Source organism: Stegodyphus dumicola, chromosome 9, assembly GCF_044657685.1.
Source record: "Stegodyphus dumicola isolate Sdum_Otavi_A_Nest chromosome 9, ASM4465768v1".
Lineage (NCBI taxonomy): Eukaryota > Metazoa > Arthropoda > Arachnida > Araneae > Eresidae > Stegodyphus > Stegodyphus dumicola.
Genome location: NC_140776.1, coordinates 32,390,193 through 32,407,357, shown reverse-complemented (window position 1 = coordinate 32,407,357; position 17,165 = coordinate 32,390,193). Strand labels below are relative to the sequence as shown.

At 30.0% G+C, this 17,165-nt stretch overlaps 1 protein-coding gene across 4 annotated transcripts in view; it reads left to right on the top strand.

The window, feature by feature from the left end:
• Positions 1 to 17,165, top strand: part of LOC118192447 (cell adhesion molecule Dscam1-like) — an 816,729-nt gene that overhangs the window by 634,643 nt on the left and 164,921 nt on the right. For 3 of the 4 annotated variants that reach the window (XM_085823333.1, XM_085823331.1, XM_085823332.1), the window contains one exon: positions 5,852 to 6,010. In XM_085823333.1, coding sequence (XP_085679459.1) covers positions 5,852 to 6,010 — 159 coding nt within the window. Of the gene's footprint in view, positions 1 to 5,851; positions 6,011 to 10,458; positions 10,690 to 17,165 lie in introns of those variants that run through there. The other variant, XM_085823334.1, reaches the window with a different exon arrangement.

Here is a 17,165-nt window from a genome sequence, read left to right as displayed (position 1 = left end):
AAGGGGAAGTACATATCTATTACCAATGGTTACGAAATTAAAGATGGCATAAGGGCATTCGTGGGCATGGTATATGCTTCATGAGAATTGATAAATGGATGTATGAATCCATTGATCCAGATTTTTCAATGATGAAGTTAAACGCTTAATAAATCCCAGCGAAGCAGCAAAAGGACTTCGCATATACAACCATTTTGTATATATTCTATAAATATGTTTATTTTTATTGCTTTCATGCTTTCTGCATCTTCAAGCTGCATATTTTATCAATCAGTTTATTTGCATTTGCATAATATATATCCTCGACCGTCCCTAAGCTGTAACTTTCACGTCAATAGTCTTTCCAACCACCCAATATGGCCGGCCCTCAGCCGACTTCAGCTTCGCCACTACTAAGGCCAGAAGTGGTGGTCACTTTATCATAGAGGCAATTAATAGGTAGGCTACTTTCGTATCCTATGTTAATATTACAGTCCTGCCTCCTCCGGGTTTCGAACCGGTCCCTTTGGTATCGCAGTTGGCTCCCCTAACCGCTATGCCGTCTGGGTGGCTTTACGTCAATAGTTCATCCCTGAATGTCTCTAGTTGCCTCCACAGAAATGCGACTTCTCTTATTTTATACCTGCACCTTCTAAGTTACACACCAGCTCGAACCAGCTCCATTCCATCAAATTAGCTACATTCCAGCTCGAGTTAGCCCTATTTCAGCTCATCTCAACTTTTATTCCTAATACACCCCCACTTATCTAGGAGCAAATGTAAAGACAGGTCAAATCCCAGAGTGGCTGAATGCTTGTCTACTACCACGACCCGAGATAACAATAATTTCTCTTTTTTTTTTTTTTTTTTTTTTTTTTTTTTTGGTTAACCGTCACAACAGGACATCAGCATGACAATAAACAGGAAATCAGCTGTTGTAATGCTTTATATTTTCATCAAATCCAAATTTAAATCAAAATAAAAGTAATAAAATTATTATTATTATTCAGCTTATTTATTAAAAAAGAGTTAGAAACGGCATAACGTTTAGCTATACTATTTAGAAAATGGGACTTTTCGCCGTGGCCGTTTCGCTGTTGGGCTGTTTCACCGCTAGGACGTTTCGCCCTCAAGACATATTTTTTCTTTAAATGACCGTATTATATCTTTCCGTATTATATTAATTTGATTTAGTTTAATGTTTAGTTTAATAATTTAATTTAATAAACATTTTATATAAAATAATGCATAAGATGTTTTCGTGTAAAATTTTATACAAATACATAGTTAGACATGACATATTATTTCTAAGAGTGTAATGTGCTGACAAGACTCCAAAGTAGTTCCTTTTCTCATTCGCATTTCACAAAAATGTGAATTTCCTGCTTGTATGAGTGATTTCTTTGAACGAGCCGAGTAACATTTGAAGACATACGACTCATGTAAATATTGCACCCGTAGAATTTTAAAATCGATAATACAACTTCTGTTATATCAGAGTTTTAGTCCCAGATCTCTTTGATACTGACATAATTTTCCAACTAACTATGTATAATTTCTTTATATCTCCTAAACAACTATATATAATTAGTATTTACTTTCAAAACACACACGGAGACCACGTCTATTGCATTATTAAATGTTTTATTTTGATAATAAGAAATAAATAAAAGTAATAAAAGGTAAGTTAAGTAAAAATTAATATTGCAGGTCATGTCGTGATAGTTATACTCAGTCTACACAGGATTCATGTAATGATGAATATTTCTCACACACTATCAGTTCCACAGCTAGATTTAGATAATATGATCAGCTTGGCTACAAGGAACTTAAACATCGAAAGAAACCATCTGTTTCCACCAACTCTTGGAGGATTTACAAGCCGTCTGCTTGCCTCCGCTCCTCCCCACGTCTGGACGCTAACTGGCGTTGTCTCCACTGCTCCTCACTGTGCTAAGCTATGATGACGTCACCTCGCCAGGTACATGGACCTTATAAGAAATAGACTACCCCCAACGGGTTTTCTCCCTCATCTGAGGCGTTGCCGGCTGTCACCTTGATCCCATCCGGAGGAGTAGGGACGACTTGCAGAAATTTAACATTGGTTTCCTATTGCAGCGTGTATAATTGTCAAGAAAAAGCTGGTTGTAACGCCTCTTTTCACAAATTAGAATTTCTACATATTTTTATTTTTGAAATTGAGATAGATTTTTAAAAATTTAGCATATTTATCAAGCATAATTAACGTTACAAATAATTATAAAGCTATTACATGGTTTCAGGCATGGATATAATTTTAGCTTTTCCTATGCTGTAAGGAAATTTGTAACCACTTCTTTTAGAAAATAATATCTTAAATCTGAACTAATAGAAAATTTCAAACAAGCAATTTTCTCTTACAATTTTTATGCTTTTTATTGGTGTGTAAATAAGTAAAAAGTACTAAAATAAGGAATTTTTTAAGGTTTAGTTTAAAATTATAAATTCTGCTGCTTTTTTTAAAATGATGAGTATTATAGCACAATTTCTATAAAGGAATTTTATTTCAATTATATTTCATAATACATCGTGATAAACACTTTTGACTCCTTAAAAATGTTTATACATTTAATTCTAATATTAAAATTGTATTTAACCGTTATAATTAATTTTGCAGTTATTATTTTTTAAATTTATTTTTAGTTCTGCATAAGATTTTTTTTTACTTACTGTTAATTTAATTATAGGCGGCAATAGCCTAGAAAGGCTGTTAGTTTCGAAGCGGCATTTTGCGCTGTTTTACTATAAGTGTCCCTGTCTCCTTGCAAATTGTTGTTACCAAATATTATCGCCTTGTATTATATGTAAGGAAATTAAATAATGAAGAATCTACATGAATACATGTATGTTTCTTGCACTGTGACAAAACGACAGTATCTAGAGCCATCAAATTTTGAATAATGTAATCCTCCACCCGAACATAGGCACCGGCCGAATTTCGAATTTGTTTTAATCTATTTCATATTTTGTAAAACTTTAACGAATTGTTCATTAAAAATTCAACGAGTTTAGAGCTAGCACTGTACGGAAAATTACAGTTTTATCTCCAGTGCGGAAATTCTAAAGATATGCTGTTTTCAAATGTATGTGGTTTACGGGCGAAGAACATGATATTCAATAAATATAGGTAACACACAAAACTTAAAAAAAAAAAGGTTCCTTTTGCACGTAATATAAAATCTGAGTGATTCTAGATTTTATTTTATATTTTTTCCCCTTCATTATGCTCAGAAAATTTTATGCTCCGAATTTTATGAATTATTAAAATAACTAATCCACTTTAATGTTAATAACTTAATGATCATATAATCAAATAAATAGGATCGTTTTGTAATGTTATTATACTTTGGAAAAATCACTGCCTGAAAATGTTCATTAAATTTAAAAAAAAAAAAAAAAATCAAATCTTGTTTAATTTTCTTTTATTTATTTCAAAGCATCACGTACTATCAATCTTATTTAATTTTACTTTATTTTTACGCAAAATTAAATTCATAAATTTTGTGCTTAAAATTATGAACCGTTTATACCGTTTAATGAGTTTTTACCGTTTTACCAAAGTGAAGATGTTTGTACAAGAATTACGCGTGAAGTAAATGCGCGAAATGCAGTAAAAAGTGCTTTAATGAGATATATTAAATCCTATTTGGAAAAAACTGTGGCTTTCATAATCTCATCACTATACAATGTATCACGTTTAATAAGTAAAAAGAGTTATGTGATACAAATGCCATAGGTTTCAGTGTTAAAGTAAACCAGCTCGTCCCTACTCTTTCTTGCCGACATGTTGGTGACACGCGCGCCGCCCACTGAGTTAGTCTATCTCTTAATAAGGTCCATGGCTAGGTATTCGCTAAGTCAACATCGGTCGTCGATAATTTCCACATTTTTTACACACAACTTTTACGAAGTATAGAAAAGGTAAACAAAATTATTAAACTAAATAAATTTAATACGAACGTAACACTGAAAGATATAATACAGTCAGTCATGTAAAGAAAATATGTCTTGACGGCGAAACATCCTGACGGCGAAATATCCCGACCGCGAAATATCCCGACCGCGAAATATCCCGACGGCGAAATGTCCCGACGGCGTAAATGTCCTAAACCCTACTATTTATACTGCAGATTAAAATGTTTTAAATTATTTAATAAATGTCATAACAGTAATAACACTTACAGTAAGATTCGCCATGCGATTTTACTGAATAAAGGAAATATATATTCTTGCAGGAACTATACGAAAAAACGCAGATTTATGTTATTACAGTATGAACAAACATTTATAAAGCATGGGAAACATTTAGTATACTTATCTCCAAGTTAAAAGAGTAATTTATTTTAATATTAATATCTGAAACAAACATGAATTATTATATGAGTATATTACTCCATTTCTTATATTTTTATGTTTATACTTGCTTACAAAAAATGGAATGGGAAAATTATGCATCATTTCCTTGAAAGCGTAAAATGATTTAATGCTTTGAACTTTTAAGATCTTTAAAAACAATTTGATTTGCAAGCTTTAAGTACTTTCATAAACATAAATTCATGTAGCATAATAGTTAAGAAGCTAAGGAAAACAGTCCTATTTTTATAACTGCAGTTTTATGTTAATATTATTTAAAATATTACTCTTCAGTAAAATTTTGAGCTACTTTTCTCAATGATTTTCTTGCCCTGTTTAAATTAGAAATGACTTTTAGAATGCATTTTAGAATTCCAAGAAGTTACATTGAAATATTTTACGTTTATTATTTTTTTATTTTTTTCCATTCGAATTTCATTGTAATTTCCAGTGAATCATTGCTCTGTAATTCTCCAAATATTTATCAAAGGATTCAAATTTAGTATTGAAATTTTATTTCAAATATGAAATCCATAATCTGTCTGTATCTACCTCACCAATGCTAAAATAATCCATCAACATGTCATTTTTCAAATACAAATTCATTATGAAAACGTACGTTCATTCCCTTCGATTTTTCAATAACTTAACATGTAATATGGATTTAAAATGATTCTCTATATCTTCCAACTTAATATTTGCTGAAAGTGAAGTACATTAAAGCGGTATTCATTTTAAATTACAGCTCAGAACTACACTTTACAATTTATTAATTCGAGAAAGTAGGTATTTTATGACAAGCTACTTTTGATCTGACTTATTAAAATTATAATTAGAGAATATGTGCGTCCACTCATGTTTAAATTGAGAAAGAGTCGAAATATAGCTTGATAATGTCTGAAATAATAATAATGCTATTTCAGCATTGCAGTTTCAATAAAACGATTAAATAGAAATAATATTGAAAACAAATGTTTAAAAAAGTGTTGCAATCTGTTAGAACATTTTTGAATTCGATGTAAAGTATGACAGTGAGATAAAAGTTCTGAATAAAATTAAAATACAATTAATTAATATATATTCAAATATATTTATTAATTCTTAAAATTCCTACTTATAATAAAACAGTATTTCCAAATTATCGATTTACGATCAGGTTTAATGTATTTGGTAGCTTCATTTGTTCTCACCCTTATCAGAATTGTTTTTATTGAAAACTGCGTTTCTTTGTTTGCATGTGCTTATAAAGCACATTAAATTGATTTACTTATTGAATAGTGCAATATACCTTTATTAATGAGACAAAAATTGGTATACAAAGTCGTTTAGGTATTCACGGTTGTTTAGATTTTTTAAAGAGTAGAGATCTATGATAATAATAATTAATATAAGAGCATAATATAATTTTACTGTAATAATTCTAAGCTTAAAATATAAGAATTCTTTTAAAATATTTTTTTATTTTCTTCTGAATTTCTAGCTACCGTCCCTCCATTAACTTCAATAATGGACAGTGAAAGAGAGCTCTTCCAGCAACTTAAGATTATTATACCCATAGCCTGCACGACAGTGGTATTAGTACTGATTGTTACAGTAGCTTGTGTTGTTCTAATTCGGCGTCGTCAAACCCCAACGGAAGGTAAGAAACGCTTAATTTTTATTTCTAAATGATATATGGTAATTATTAACTACTCTCCTGCAAATGTATTTATTTCTGAATACCTGTAGGTAATTTAAGGTAATTTAAATTTAGGTAATTTAAAAAATATATCCAAATAGTTTATTCAGGTTCTCTAACACAACCATCTTTCACAAATGACAATCTGATAATGAAAATCGAAAAATGTAATCATAAGTAATAATATAACAAAATTTAACTATAAATACACTGTTTTAATTTCATTATCATAACGAATTTATAATTATAGCTGAACTATATCTATAGCTGTATAATCAAATGCGAATCATAAAATAATAACAAATGTTAAGGGAAGTACTTCAAGTTCTCCATCGGTTACAGTTAATCTTTTCTAACTAAAACTACACTCAACACCGGTTATTTGTTTTATGATTTGAATGCATTCATCACTCTATATGAATAACAAAACTTGTTCTTAAAGAAGCTTTCTGCGAAAAAAGAAGAAAAGATTGAAAAATAAAGCAAATTTTAAAGTGAATCAACAGTTTGCCACATACTGCTATTGATCTCAAACTCGTTCAGTTTTTGTACCGCTTCGTCACAGTGAGCGATGCGAATTTTTTCGCTCTTTCAAAAGCAAAAGAGAAACAGGTTGCCAAAAATTACGAATTTCTCCAAGTGAATTATTCTTGGCGCAAACTGAAAAAAGTGCGCCAAGATATTTTTTTTTAAATCTCGCATTACGTTTCTCACCAAATTTTATGAAATTTAATATTTAGGCATAACTTGAGTCGTAGAATTGAAATATGCAAAAAATTTGTATATGATTTCAGAAAAAGTCCTATTTTGTGTAAAAGTACCTATGATAGATCAGTTGCTCTATGTAAATTTCACATATACTAAGTCGCGCTTTCGAGGCATGATAAACGCAATATAAATTTCGTCAATCTGCCCAATGAAGTGACGAACTGTCCCATTTTCTTTTTGTGCAGTGTTTGCATTACATTTACTTCCTAAGAAAGCAAAATGACGTGTGACCTTTACAGCTTTGATGATAACTTTGACTACAGTTCATACTTCAAGCTCTTCAGTTTTTGTGCATAAACGTAAAACATATCTATATATATAATTATAATAATATTATAAATAAATAATTATTATTTTATTACATTTGCTTTTTAAATTGTGAAATAATATAAATCATGTACCGCATAATTTAAGATCTTTTAATCAAGTTCATACATTCTACTTGAAATTTAGTTTGGAGCACCACAATAAAAGGAATACCTTCTGCAAAAATTATGAATACGAAAGCTATCATAGAGATACTTCTGCCACTCTTAGCTAGTTGCTAAAGTTCTTAATATCTGCTTTCTGACTTCTGTTTTGAGACTGAACACATTCAAAATAGTGTTTGATGAAGTTTTTTGGATTATGAATATATATAAAGTATAAATTCTTTGCAGTATGATATAAAGAATGTTTCGAAATACCAGCATGAATCCTGTTGGAATATTTAAAAGGGTAAAATGGTATTAAATATAATATAATCCCAACTAAAGAAAACTTTAAAAGAAAAGTATTAGCTTAACTTGTCAGATCACGTATCTAGAAGCACTAAAGTCACTCGGTCACGTTGTTGAACTCGAAAATATCGAGCTGTAACCTGTCGAGTACTAGAATAACAACTTAAATAATAATTAGATATAATCTGATGTAGAGTTTTAAACGCAACCTTATCATATAGAGATGAATTAGTAAAAACTTCATTTAGAACGAGATTCTCTAGAATGCGTTGGCTTTAAAATAATATAATAATTGTATTTTCTAGTAGAAAAATATTTATCTGAAAGTGTGAAATAATATGTTTAAAGACGCTTTATTATTTTATTTTCTTATTAATGTGGAATAATTTACATTTAAGGATGTGGTACTCAATATTCAGTATTAAGTATGAGTGAGTCATTGAAAGGTCAAATCCCAGTATCTTAATTTATTTATTACTAATATAATCGCGTAATTTAATATTGAAATCATTGCTTCTTAACGATGAGGCTCTATCTATTACTTGCTGCAAGGGAATTTAATTTTCAAATTGTTTCCCATCATGTACGTTAATTATCATTGAGGGTTTAATGTAACATTTTTTGATGCTTTAAATGTGTATGTATGCATGAAAATATAGTTAAAGCCAATAAATAAAATGTTTTGCATTTGTTATAATAACTAACCTTATAATAAGAAGTTTCAGCATTGTCCCCTCTGCACAAATATATATATATATATATATATATACTGGGTGTATCAGTACAGTGGTGACAAACTTTCAGGAGACATAGAATACATCTAAACAATGGGAAATCACATAGCAATGCATGGTCGGAAAAAACAAAAAAGGAAGGACACAGACAATGTTACGTTTAGTACAGCAGAACCTACAAATAAGAAGAAAAACAAACAACGATCGTCATTAAAGAAGGTTATCGAAATTATGACCTCGGACCGTGATGCAGGCCTCACTTCTCTGGCGCATGGAAGGTCTGCATCACGAAAGGAACATCAAATGGAAAATACATAACGCATGGTCCCTTCAACACCGTTTTTGATGATGATCGTTGTGTCTTTATGTTTTTTTTTTAACTATACTCCGAATAATGTTTTCTCACCCCGTTCGTCTCCTTTCTGTCTTGACATTTGTGTCGTCACTAATGTGCTAGAAATGTGTTTCCTACCATGCATTCCTATGTGATTTCCTATAGTCTAGGTGTACTATAGCTCACTTGACAGCTTGTCGCCGCTGTACTAATTCACCCTGTATAAAATTTATATACAGGTTTATTCAAACATACTTATTTTCACACAAAATCGGACATTTCCTTAGATGGCATACCTATTTCTTTTCGTATTACGATCGTATGCCTCCGATTACCCCAAAATTCAAAGTTTCCTTTAAATCGCCTGGGTAGTTTCTAAAAACTTAGGTCTCAAAAATTTCAATCATCACTGTTAATTAAATTTGGTATATATTTATTAATATTTTTTAACTTTGTGTAATCTTATCAAATTTCAAAATCCGATTCAAATTTCACATTTCAAATTAAATAATTTTATATTAAAAATTCAAATTCTTTTATATTTTAAAATTCACGATCAGTCCAAATAAAAGTTTCAGAATTTTTATGATTTAGTTTTATAATTTGTGTTTTTTGAGAATTTTTTTATAAATTTTTCCAAAAGATTTTTGGATTATAGCCTGTAACATTTTTAGCATCACCTTAAAGTCTTTGCATTTCTAGGTATACGTACAAAAATTTAGAGATTTTATTCAAAATTTGTCAGGACATACGTGAATTTATGTAAAGGCGTGTTTTGAAAGTTGGTATATTTGTTATAAGCGATAATAAAGACGTGGTTTACATACATTTTGAATGAATTATGCACCTTTTTCCTCTCTTTCACAATAAAAGCGAAAGAAAAATAAGTTAATAAAAATTAAGAACTTCGTTAATTGAACTATTCTTAGCTGAAATGAAAAAAGTGCGCCAAGATAGATATTTAAATTTCACGTTAATTTTCTCACTAAATTTCACAAAATTTAATATTTTGGCATTGTTTGAGTCATACAATCGAAAGATAAAACAAAATCCATATATGCTTTCAGAAAAAGTCTTATTTTGTGTCACAATACCTGTGTTAGAGCAATGTTATATATAAATCTAATGTATATCGTAAGTCGAGCTTCCGAGACACGAAAAACTCAAATTAAATTTTGTCAATCTTCCACGTGAAACGGGAGATGTAAAAATGTTCCATTTTCTTTTTGTGCAGAGTTTACAAGCATATTTTACGCGTGAAATAATAATGCTTGAATTTTATGCCCAAAGAAAAGAAATTTTATGCTTTTATACCCTAAGTAAGTAAAATGATGCTTTAGTTTTATAGCATTGTTTATTTTGTCTACAGTTCATACTTTAATCTATTCAGTTGTTCTGCTTAAACATAAAATGTATATATATAGAGAGAAAGAGAGAGACAAAGAGCGAAGTGCTTATCTAGTAATATTTATAGCACTTTAAATAATAATTATTTTCTTACTTTTGTTTTTCTAATTGTGAAATAATATAAATCATGAAGTCTGCTATAGAACTTGATAATTTTTAATTAAATTAATACATTCTACTTAATAGTTTTTTATTTTCCCAGCGTAGAATTATGTGCAATAAATTAATGTTATGATTCGTATATTAGAAAAAACGGATATTTGATTTCATTTCGACGTTTTATTCATAAATTTAGATTTTAATTTCTATCGTTGTTTTAACTTTAACCTTCATATTTATTCTTTCTTTTTTTTTCATCTTATGCGAAAAACTCTGTGACTCCTTAATCTTTTAAACCCCTTCTTAGTGTAATTACAAGGCTTTTAATAAAATACTTATCTCTTTCAGAGAGAATGATTCTGAATTCCATAAATCTGTTTTGAAAGAGTTTTCTGAAGAATTTTTATAATATTGAAGAATCTGTTTTTTTTCTGAGAGAGAGAGAGAGAAGTGGGCTAAAATACTTCGGAACACGTTTTTTGTAATTTTGATTTTTGGTTTTATTCTTTAGTCTTATTATTTTTAGTTTTTCTGACTTTCTAAGATGCGATGTGTAAGGTTTTTTGTACCTGAAATAAAGACAAAAATACGAAACATCTTGCATGTAAATTCTGTTTGAAATATATTTAATTAAATCTATTCAGATAGGCATGAACGTAAATCGTAAAATTTATGTTGCAGCTCTGTTCCCAGATAGAGCTCTCATTTAATTATTTAAGACAAATGTTTTCTGACTAAAAGAATTAGGTTGCAATTAAAAAATTAATTTAAGTAAAAGGGACATATTTGTACTTTTGAAGTACCATATTTGCCGGCGTATAAGACGCACCGGCCTACAAGACACACTTCTTTTTTATACACATTTTTGAAGGATAAGACTTTATTATTGATCATTATAATGAAGTCACAGTTTTTGAGATATAAAAGTAATACAAATGCAAAGTAATAATTTCTGCGAATACCCATTCTATCTGGGAAAGAATGCCTTTTAATCTTCTTCGTGAAAACCCAGACACTCATCTCCAGAGCTAAATGAAGAGTCACTTGAAACCTCTTCTAAATCAGCATCTAAGTCCTCATAGAGCAAATTGCCCTCTGTACCATCCACAGCATTACTAATGCCACACTTCTTAAATGTCTCTATTTTCACAACATTTCATTTCACTTCACTGTCTGTATTTTCACAGCATCTCATGAAGCTTTGACCCATTCATAAATTTGCGAAACTATTCTTAGTGCTTGCCTCTTCCTCCTCTTCCGACGTATAAGACGCAGTATCGACGTATAAGACGCATCCCGTTATTTGGATCTATTTTCAAAACCAAATTGCGTCTTATACGCCAGCAAATACGGTAAGTAAAAGGAAAAGTATAAATCTCTTTATACTTCTTAAAAATAAGTTTATATGTATGAGTTTGAATTAAAAATTACCACAAAGGTAACAGTGACTAAAATTGAGATGATATATATATATAGCGATAAAAAAGACACTTTAAATACGAAAAGCAGTAGAAAATTTTAAATGCATTTTCCACCATTTATTAATATCACTTAAGAATAATACAACACATAATATCTAGAATGTGAAATTACATTACGCTCACTATACATATTAGATTTTATAGGTAAGAGGAGAATGAAATGAATACTTGGGATTTTTTTCTAGATGATTAAGAACTCATTAAACGTTACGTTAGTAAACTTCACTTTGAAAATGCTTATACAATTAATCTATTTAACTTTAACAATACCCCCGGTGTTCAATGACGATATTGATTAAAATACATGGTAGAGGAAGGAACATGTGAGAAGTAGCTTACCTCCGCTTCGGATGAAAAACAAAAATAAAAATCTTAAATGAATTCTTTATTTCCATAAGCGTTCATTAGGAATATACATAGAAATATATCTTGTTTGTATATTGTCCTAGAATTGCACCGGTACTTGCCAGAAATTCTACATTCAATGACTGGAAATGCTTTGCTGACTCTCTAAAACATTGAAAATAGATGTCAGTGTATTATTTATGCAAAAAATAAGTTTACTCCATCATCGATTGTTTCTCTGCAGCTTCTAACGACCATAATGTTTTCATCTGCTATTAGAAAGCTATTCACTTAGACACACATTTAAATTCAACACCATTTATTAGTTTTTTGCTGTTATGTTACATGCCATGATCTACGAGGCCCAGGTAATTTTACTTTTAAGAATTTATCCCATCGTAAATTTATGCACTATTTGGAAATCACATAAAATTGAAATACTATATCTAAAAATGTAGGTTATGTTTAAGAGAAGTTACTAGCCACTTATTCATCACATTTAAAAATGTACTTTTATAATGTTTTCGTCATACTCTGCTTGCCAAAAGATAAATCACGCGATGCCAAGTCTTTGAAATGCGAGCCTCAAATTTATTCACATTGTAGCCGTAAAGGAGATTACGCTAATATCACAACTACCAAGGATTCATTCTACAAAAATATGAAAATTAGGCAAAGATGTTAAACGTTGCTAATCTGAAGCCTTTGAACAAAATGATTATTGATAGAAAATTTTTAAAAGACGATTCTGATTATAATTAAAGTATATAAAGCCACGTGTAGCTCGAAGATGACGAGATAATTAAAAAAATCTATTGAGTATGGCATTATTTAATGACCATTGTGTAATTTGTAACATTTAGAACTAATACTGAGCTAGTGATCCAATTGTCTGGAAAACAGTTTCTGGTCTTCCAAAAGTTACCCTCAGATGATAAGTATATGGATTTATTTAACTGTATTCAATCGACAAGCGATTGCTTCAGCACTACGAATGTTTACTACAACATTGGATGGCTCAAATATCCGATACAGTTGTGTGGCGAAGGCATACATGTGAAAGAACTACAAGTATACTGTGTATCAAAAGTGAAAGCGAGAGGAGTACAGTTGAGAGGATTCATCAACTTGCGAATTGCGAATCAACTGAGTGATGTGTGTGTGTGATTATGGCAAAGCCTCGAGGGCTATCTGCCTACAACTGAGTGATGGAATACAGTGTTCGCGGATGTATCCAAACTTGCTCTGGAGTGCCAAATAACACGTGTGAGAACCTGGAGTGAGGGAAAAGTATGGACTAATTTTAAGGCCCGCACATAACATTTTTCAATGCTGTCAATGTAATGATATGGGTTGGATTTATTCTGAGCTATCGCACTGAAATGAATATGTTTACAGGAAGAATTGAGATGGCTCAAAGTGGTCGCTCATCAAATGGCCTTATATTTATTCTTGTGGAGGATACTGTCCATCTATATAAACCTAATGTGATGAGTTAGTAGCAGAAGAATGAAGATACTACTGTCATGGATTGACTACTCCATTGCGTCTCAGCAAAATGTTTTGACATGAATAAGTATGCTGCCTCTGATTGTATGTACCCTTTTTCTGTAACATCAAAGAACTAAAAACTGCTTTATTAGTGTAAGGCTAATTTTTAAACTCTTGGTCACTTTTAAACTCTTGGGCACTTTAAACTCTTCGGCACATTACACTTAAATGTATCTCTGAAACATTACAGAATAGAACACATGAGGGCCAACTGTGTTTTCATGAAGAATTCTTCTTAGGTAGGAGTAAGTTCCTGGGATATTTACCTCTTCTTCTTCATAATTACTGTTTGCTTCATTAGTAAGTGTGTCTGCTGATTCATTACCTATAAGATCTGCATGGGCTTTATAACTTGCATATAGACTTGATTATTATGTTGTAAAAGATGTTAGATATTTGAAATTAAGGGTAAGGGGATTGAATCACAAGATTCAATTTAGCGAATAAGACCATCGGTGTAGATAACTGTATTTCCTGATGCTATTTTATTTATATGTTGGATGGCTTTCGTAAGAGCTAATGCTTCAATTTGAAAAACATTATTCTGTTCTTTAAGATAATTTTCCAGGTATAATGTTTCCTTTTGCCTTCTAATTGTATAAAATCGTAGCAAACGGTTGCAGGAGTGTTTGTGCCTCTGTGAAGCTTCTCACTGACATAATGACACATTAGGGTATTACTAAAAAATACAAAAAAAAATTTTATCGATCTGTGACCCTCTTCACTGAGATAATGATACATTAATGTATTATTTAAAAACACAATAAAAATATTCTCCATCTGTGAACCTCCTCACTGACATAAAGACACATTACTGTATTACTAAATTACATAATTATTACACAAAGCATTTTCCCAATTTTGTCATAAGAAACGATGTCTGAGATTTTGCAGACTGTATAAATTTTTCATAATACTCAAAAGAAGTATACATTAAATACATTCGATAAAAAGCACACTTTTTCACATTTGACAAATTCATAAAACACATATTACGAAATTTGTTAAGAGAGAATCTACACAACACATTACCATCTAACCGTTTACTTGAAATGGGAGATTAATAATCAGTGTCCTTAATTTAAGGGGCATTTATGTGATTCAGTTTCGGTTGATGAAATTTATTAAAGTAAATATTAATACATACTCAATTAATTCTAAGAACACATTATCCTGGTTTGAAATACTTTCCTTAAATATCTTGTAAGGCTGTGTAGAAGATTTTGTAATGATTGGAGTTTTGTCTTTTATGCTGTTAATAATCTTTTTCGAGGAAGCATCACCATGATAATTAATTAATCGTTATCTGTGAGCCTGAAAACATTAATTAATTTTTGCATAAATCAACTCTGACATCAAAAAACATGTGTTTCGTTAGCAAAATGTTCTTTTGTTATGTTGCATATACTCAAATGAAAATTGATTAATCTGCCTTAATGCACAAAGCTTAAATTGCGCATTTTCATATAAATCAGTCTCATTAAGTTTCGCACTTTTGCGAGCAATCAATCTAAAATGGAAAAAAAAATGTAGTCCAATTTTCTTCTTCCTCCTAGTCATTTCTTGAATTACAGCTCCCATCTGAAAAAAAAAGGAAAAGCTCTTTCGCAATTCGCACAAAAAATGTATGGATAATTAAGTCTTATTCTTTCCCACAAACAGCAAGTGCGACAACAACTGACAGGTCATTTCACACGTTACGAATTCTTACGTTCACAAGAAAATAGAATTTAAATCCGCATCTACGAGCAAAAAATCGTTACCGTGTGACATAAGGGGCCTCCCCCTAAGTAATATTAAACAGAATTCACAACTACTGCAGTGCTTAGCGTCGTTGCTGATGATTTAATGGGTTTACCTGTGTTGCAATGTGGACAATTTATAGTAATTCATATGATAGAGCTTATGATCTCATAATAAGGAAATATCAGGCGTATTTGTTAAAAAAAATGAGACAATCTTTTTCTGTCCATAATACAAAGAATTTATTCATTTATATGTGTTACCTCAAGCTTACGTATTGTAAAATTGTGTAAGCTAGAATGTATGAAAATATATTTATGCATATATATGAAATAATAATATATGTTTGCTTCTTTGTGTTTTTAAAAAATATTTTCTTTTAATTTTATAGAATCTGTAATAGAATATCCCTTTTTCTTCTGCAAAATTTTGTAATTAAATTCTATTTACTCAAACTTTCTACTACATTTTCTAATTACCAACACCTGTCAACATAAATTATAATTTTTCCTAAAAATCTTATAATTATCTAAATGTAAAGTTTAAAGAATTGATTAAATCTCATAATATGTGAATTTAAAATACATTTCTACTTAAGAAGCTTTCAAATATATTTTCAAATATGTTTTCAAATATCAATACAAATTTTAAGGATCAAAGAAATATATCTAATTGTTTAATTGCATGCATTTATTAATTAATTGATTAAGGGGTGTTGAAAACCTCTATGGCCCTTTTCCATGTACTTTTTCTCAAGATGTAGATGATGCTTTGAACTGAAATGAGCTTTGAAAAATTTTGAATTTTAGAGTAATTCACAGAATATTTTTTTAGGCAGAGTAAAATTGAGCACTTTTCTCATACAAATTTTTAAAAAAAAATTTTTCTTAGTTTATCACAAAAAAGATCATTTCAATATATTATATAGAGGAATATTAGGAAAATATTAGGGAACATAATAAATAAGCCACCGTGTTTTTAGAAAGCTAAAAGTGTAGAGAATTTGAAAATATAAAAATCCCAAATTATTCATTTTTGAAGGTTTTTGGCTTCCAACACACCTTAATCGCACGTGATATATCTAATTTATCAAATAACTAACCATGATTTAATGTAATTGTATTTATTACTTAATGTTTAAAAATAAATGTTTGTAACACATTTTATATAAATCTTACAAGAAATTTGCACTGTATAAGAATTTTTTTTATTTTTTTTTTTTTTTTTATTTTTTTTTTTTTTTTTTTTTTTTTTGTAAATTTTGCAATAATTTTTGTAAATACTTTCTCTCATAAAACCTGCGCTTTGAAAATAACAACTGATAATTTAAATCAACTAACTTAATGAAAACAATAACTCGAAAGGTATTAAACTCTTTGACTGGACGATGCATATACATTAGATTTGCATAATTTAAAAGAATACAACCAAGTTGACATTTATGAAATGTTTTTCAGATTTCTGAAGGAAGGAAGAAAAAGGTTGATAACGGTATATCTGTTGTTGGTTGCCAGGCAGAAACTAGTTTATATCTTAATCTACGGATTTCTGACTTTATGAAGCATTTTGAAAGAAAAATCTTAGAGTAAAAATTAAGCCAAAAATTTTTAGTATACAAAGATTTATAATTACCAGGAATGCACTTGCTCCGACGCAGTTATGCGAAGACAAACCAATATACACTAATTCTGTCATCAAATATTTAGTTACAAAATGCTTTTGCTATTTCAAATGCCTTTTGCTTTAAATCGATTTCCGTTAAGACAGTATTTCTCTTTTTATCAATACTGAGAAATTTCAAAAGCTCAGTTTAAACTGAATGGAAGTTCGGCCTACCGAAACGTTTTTATCGTATCTATGGATGTTACCCACAACCAATGGTTAAACTCTAATCTTTTGAAGCTAAAATATTGTTCAAATAAATTCTTGGGAGTT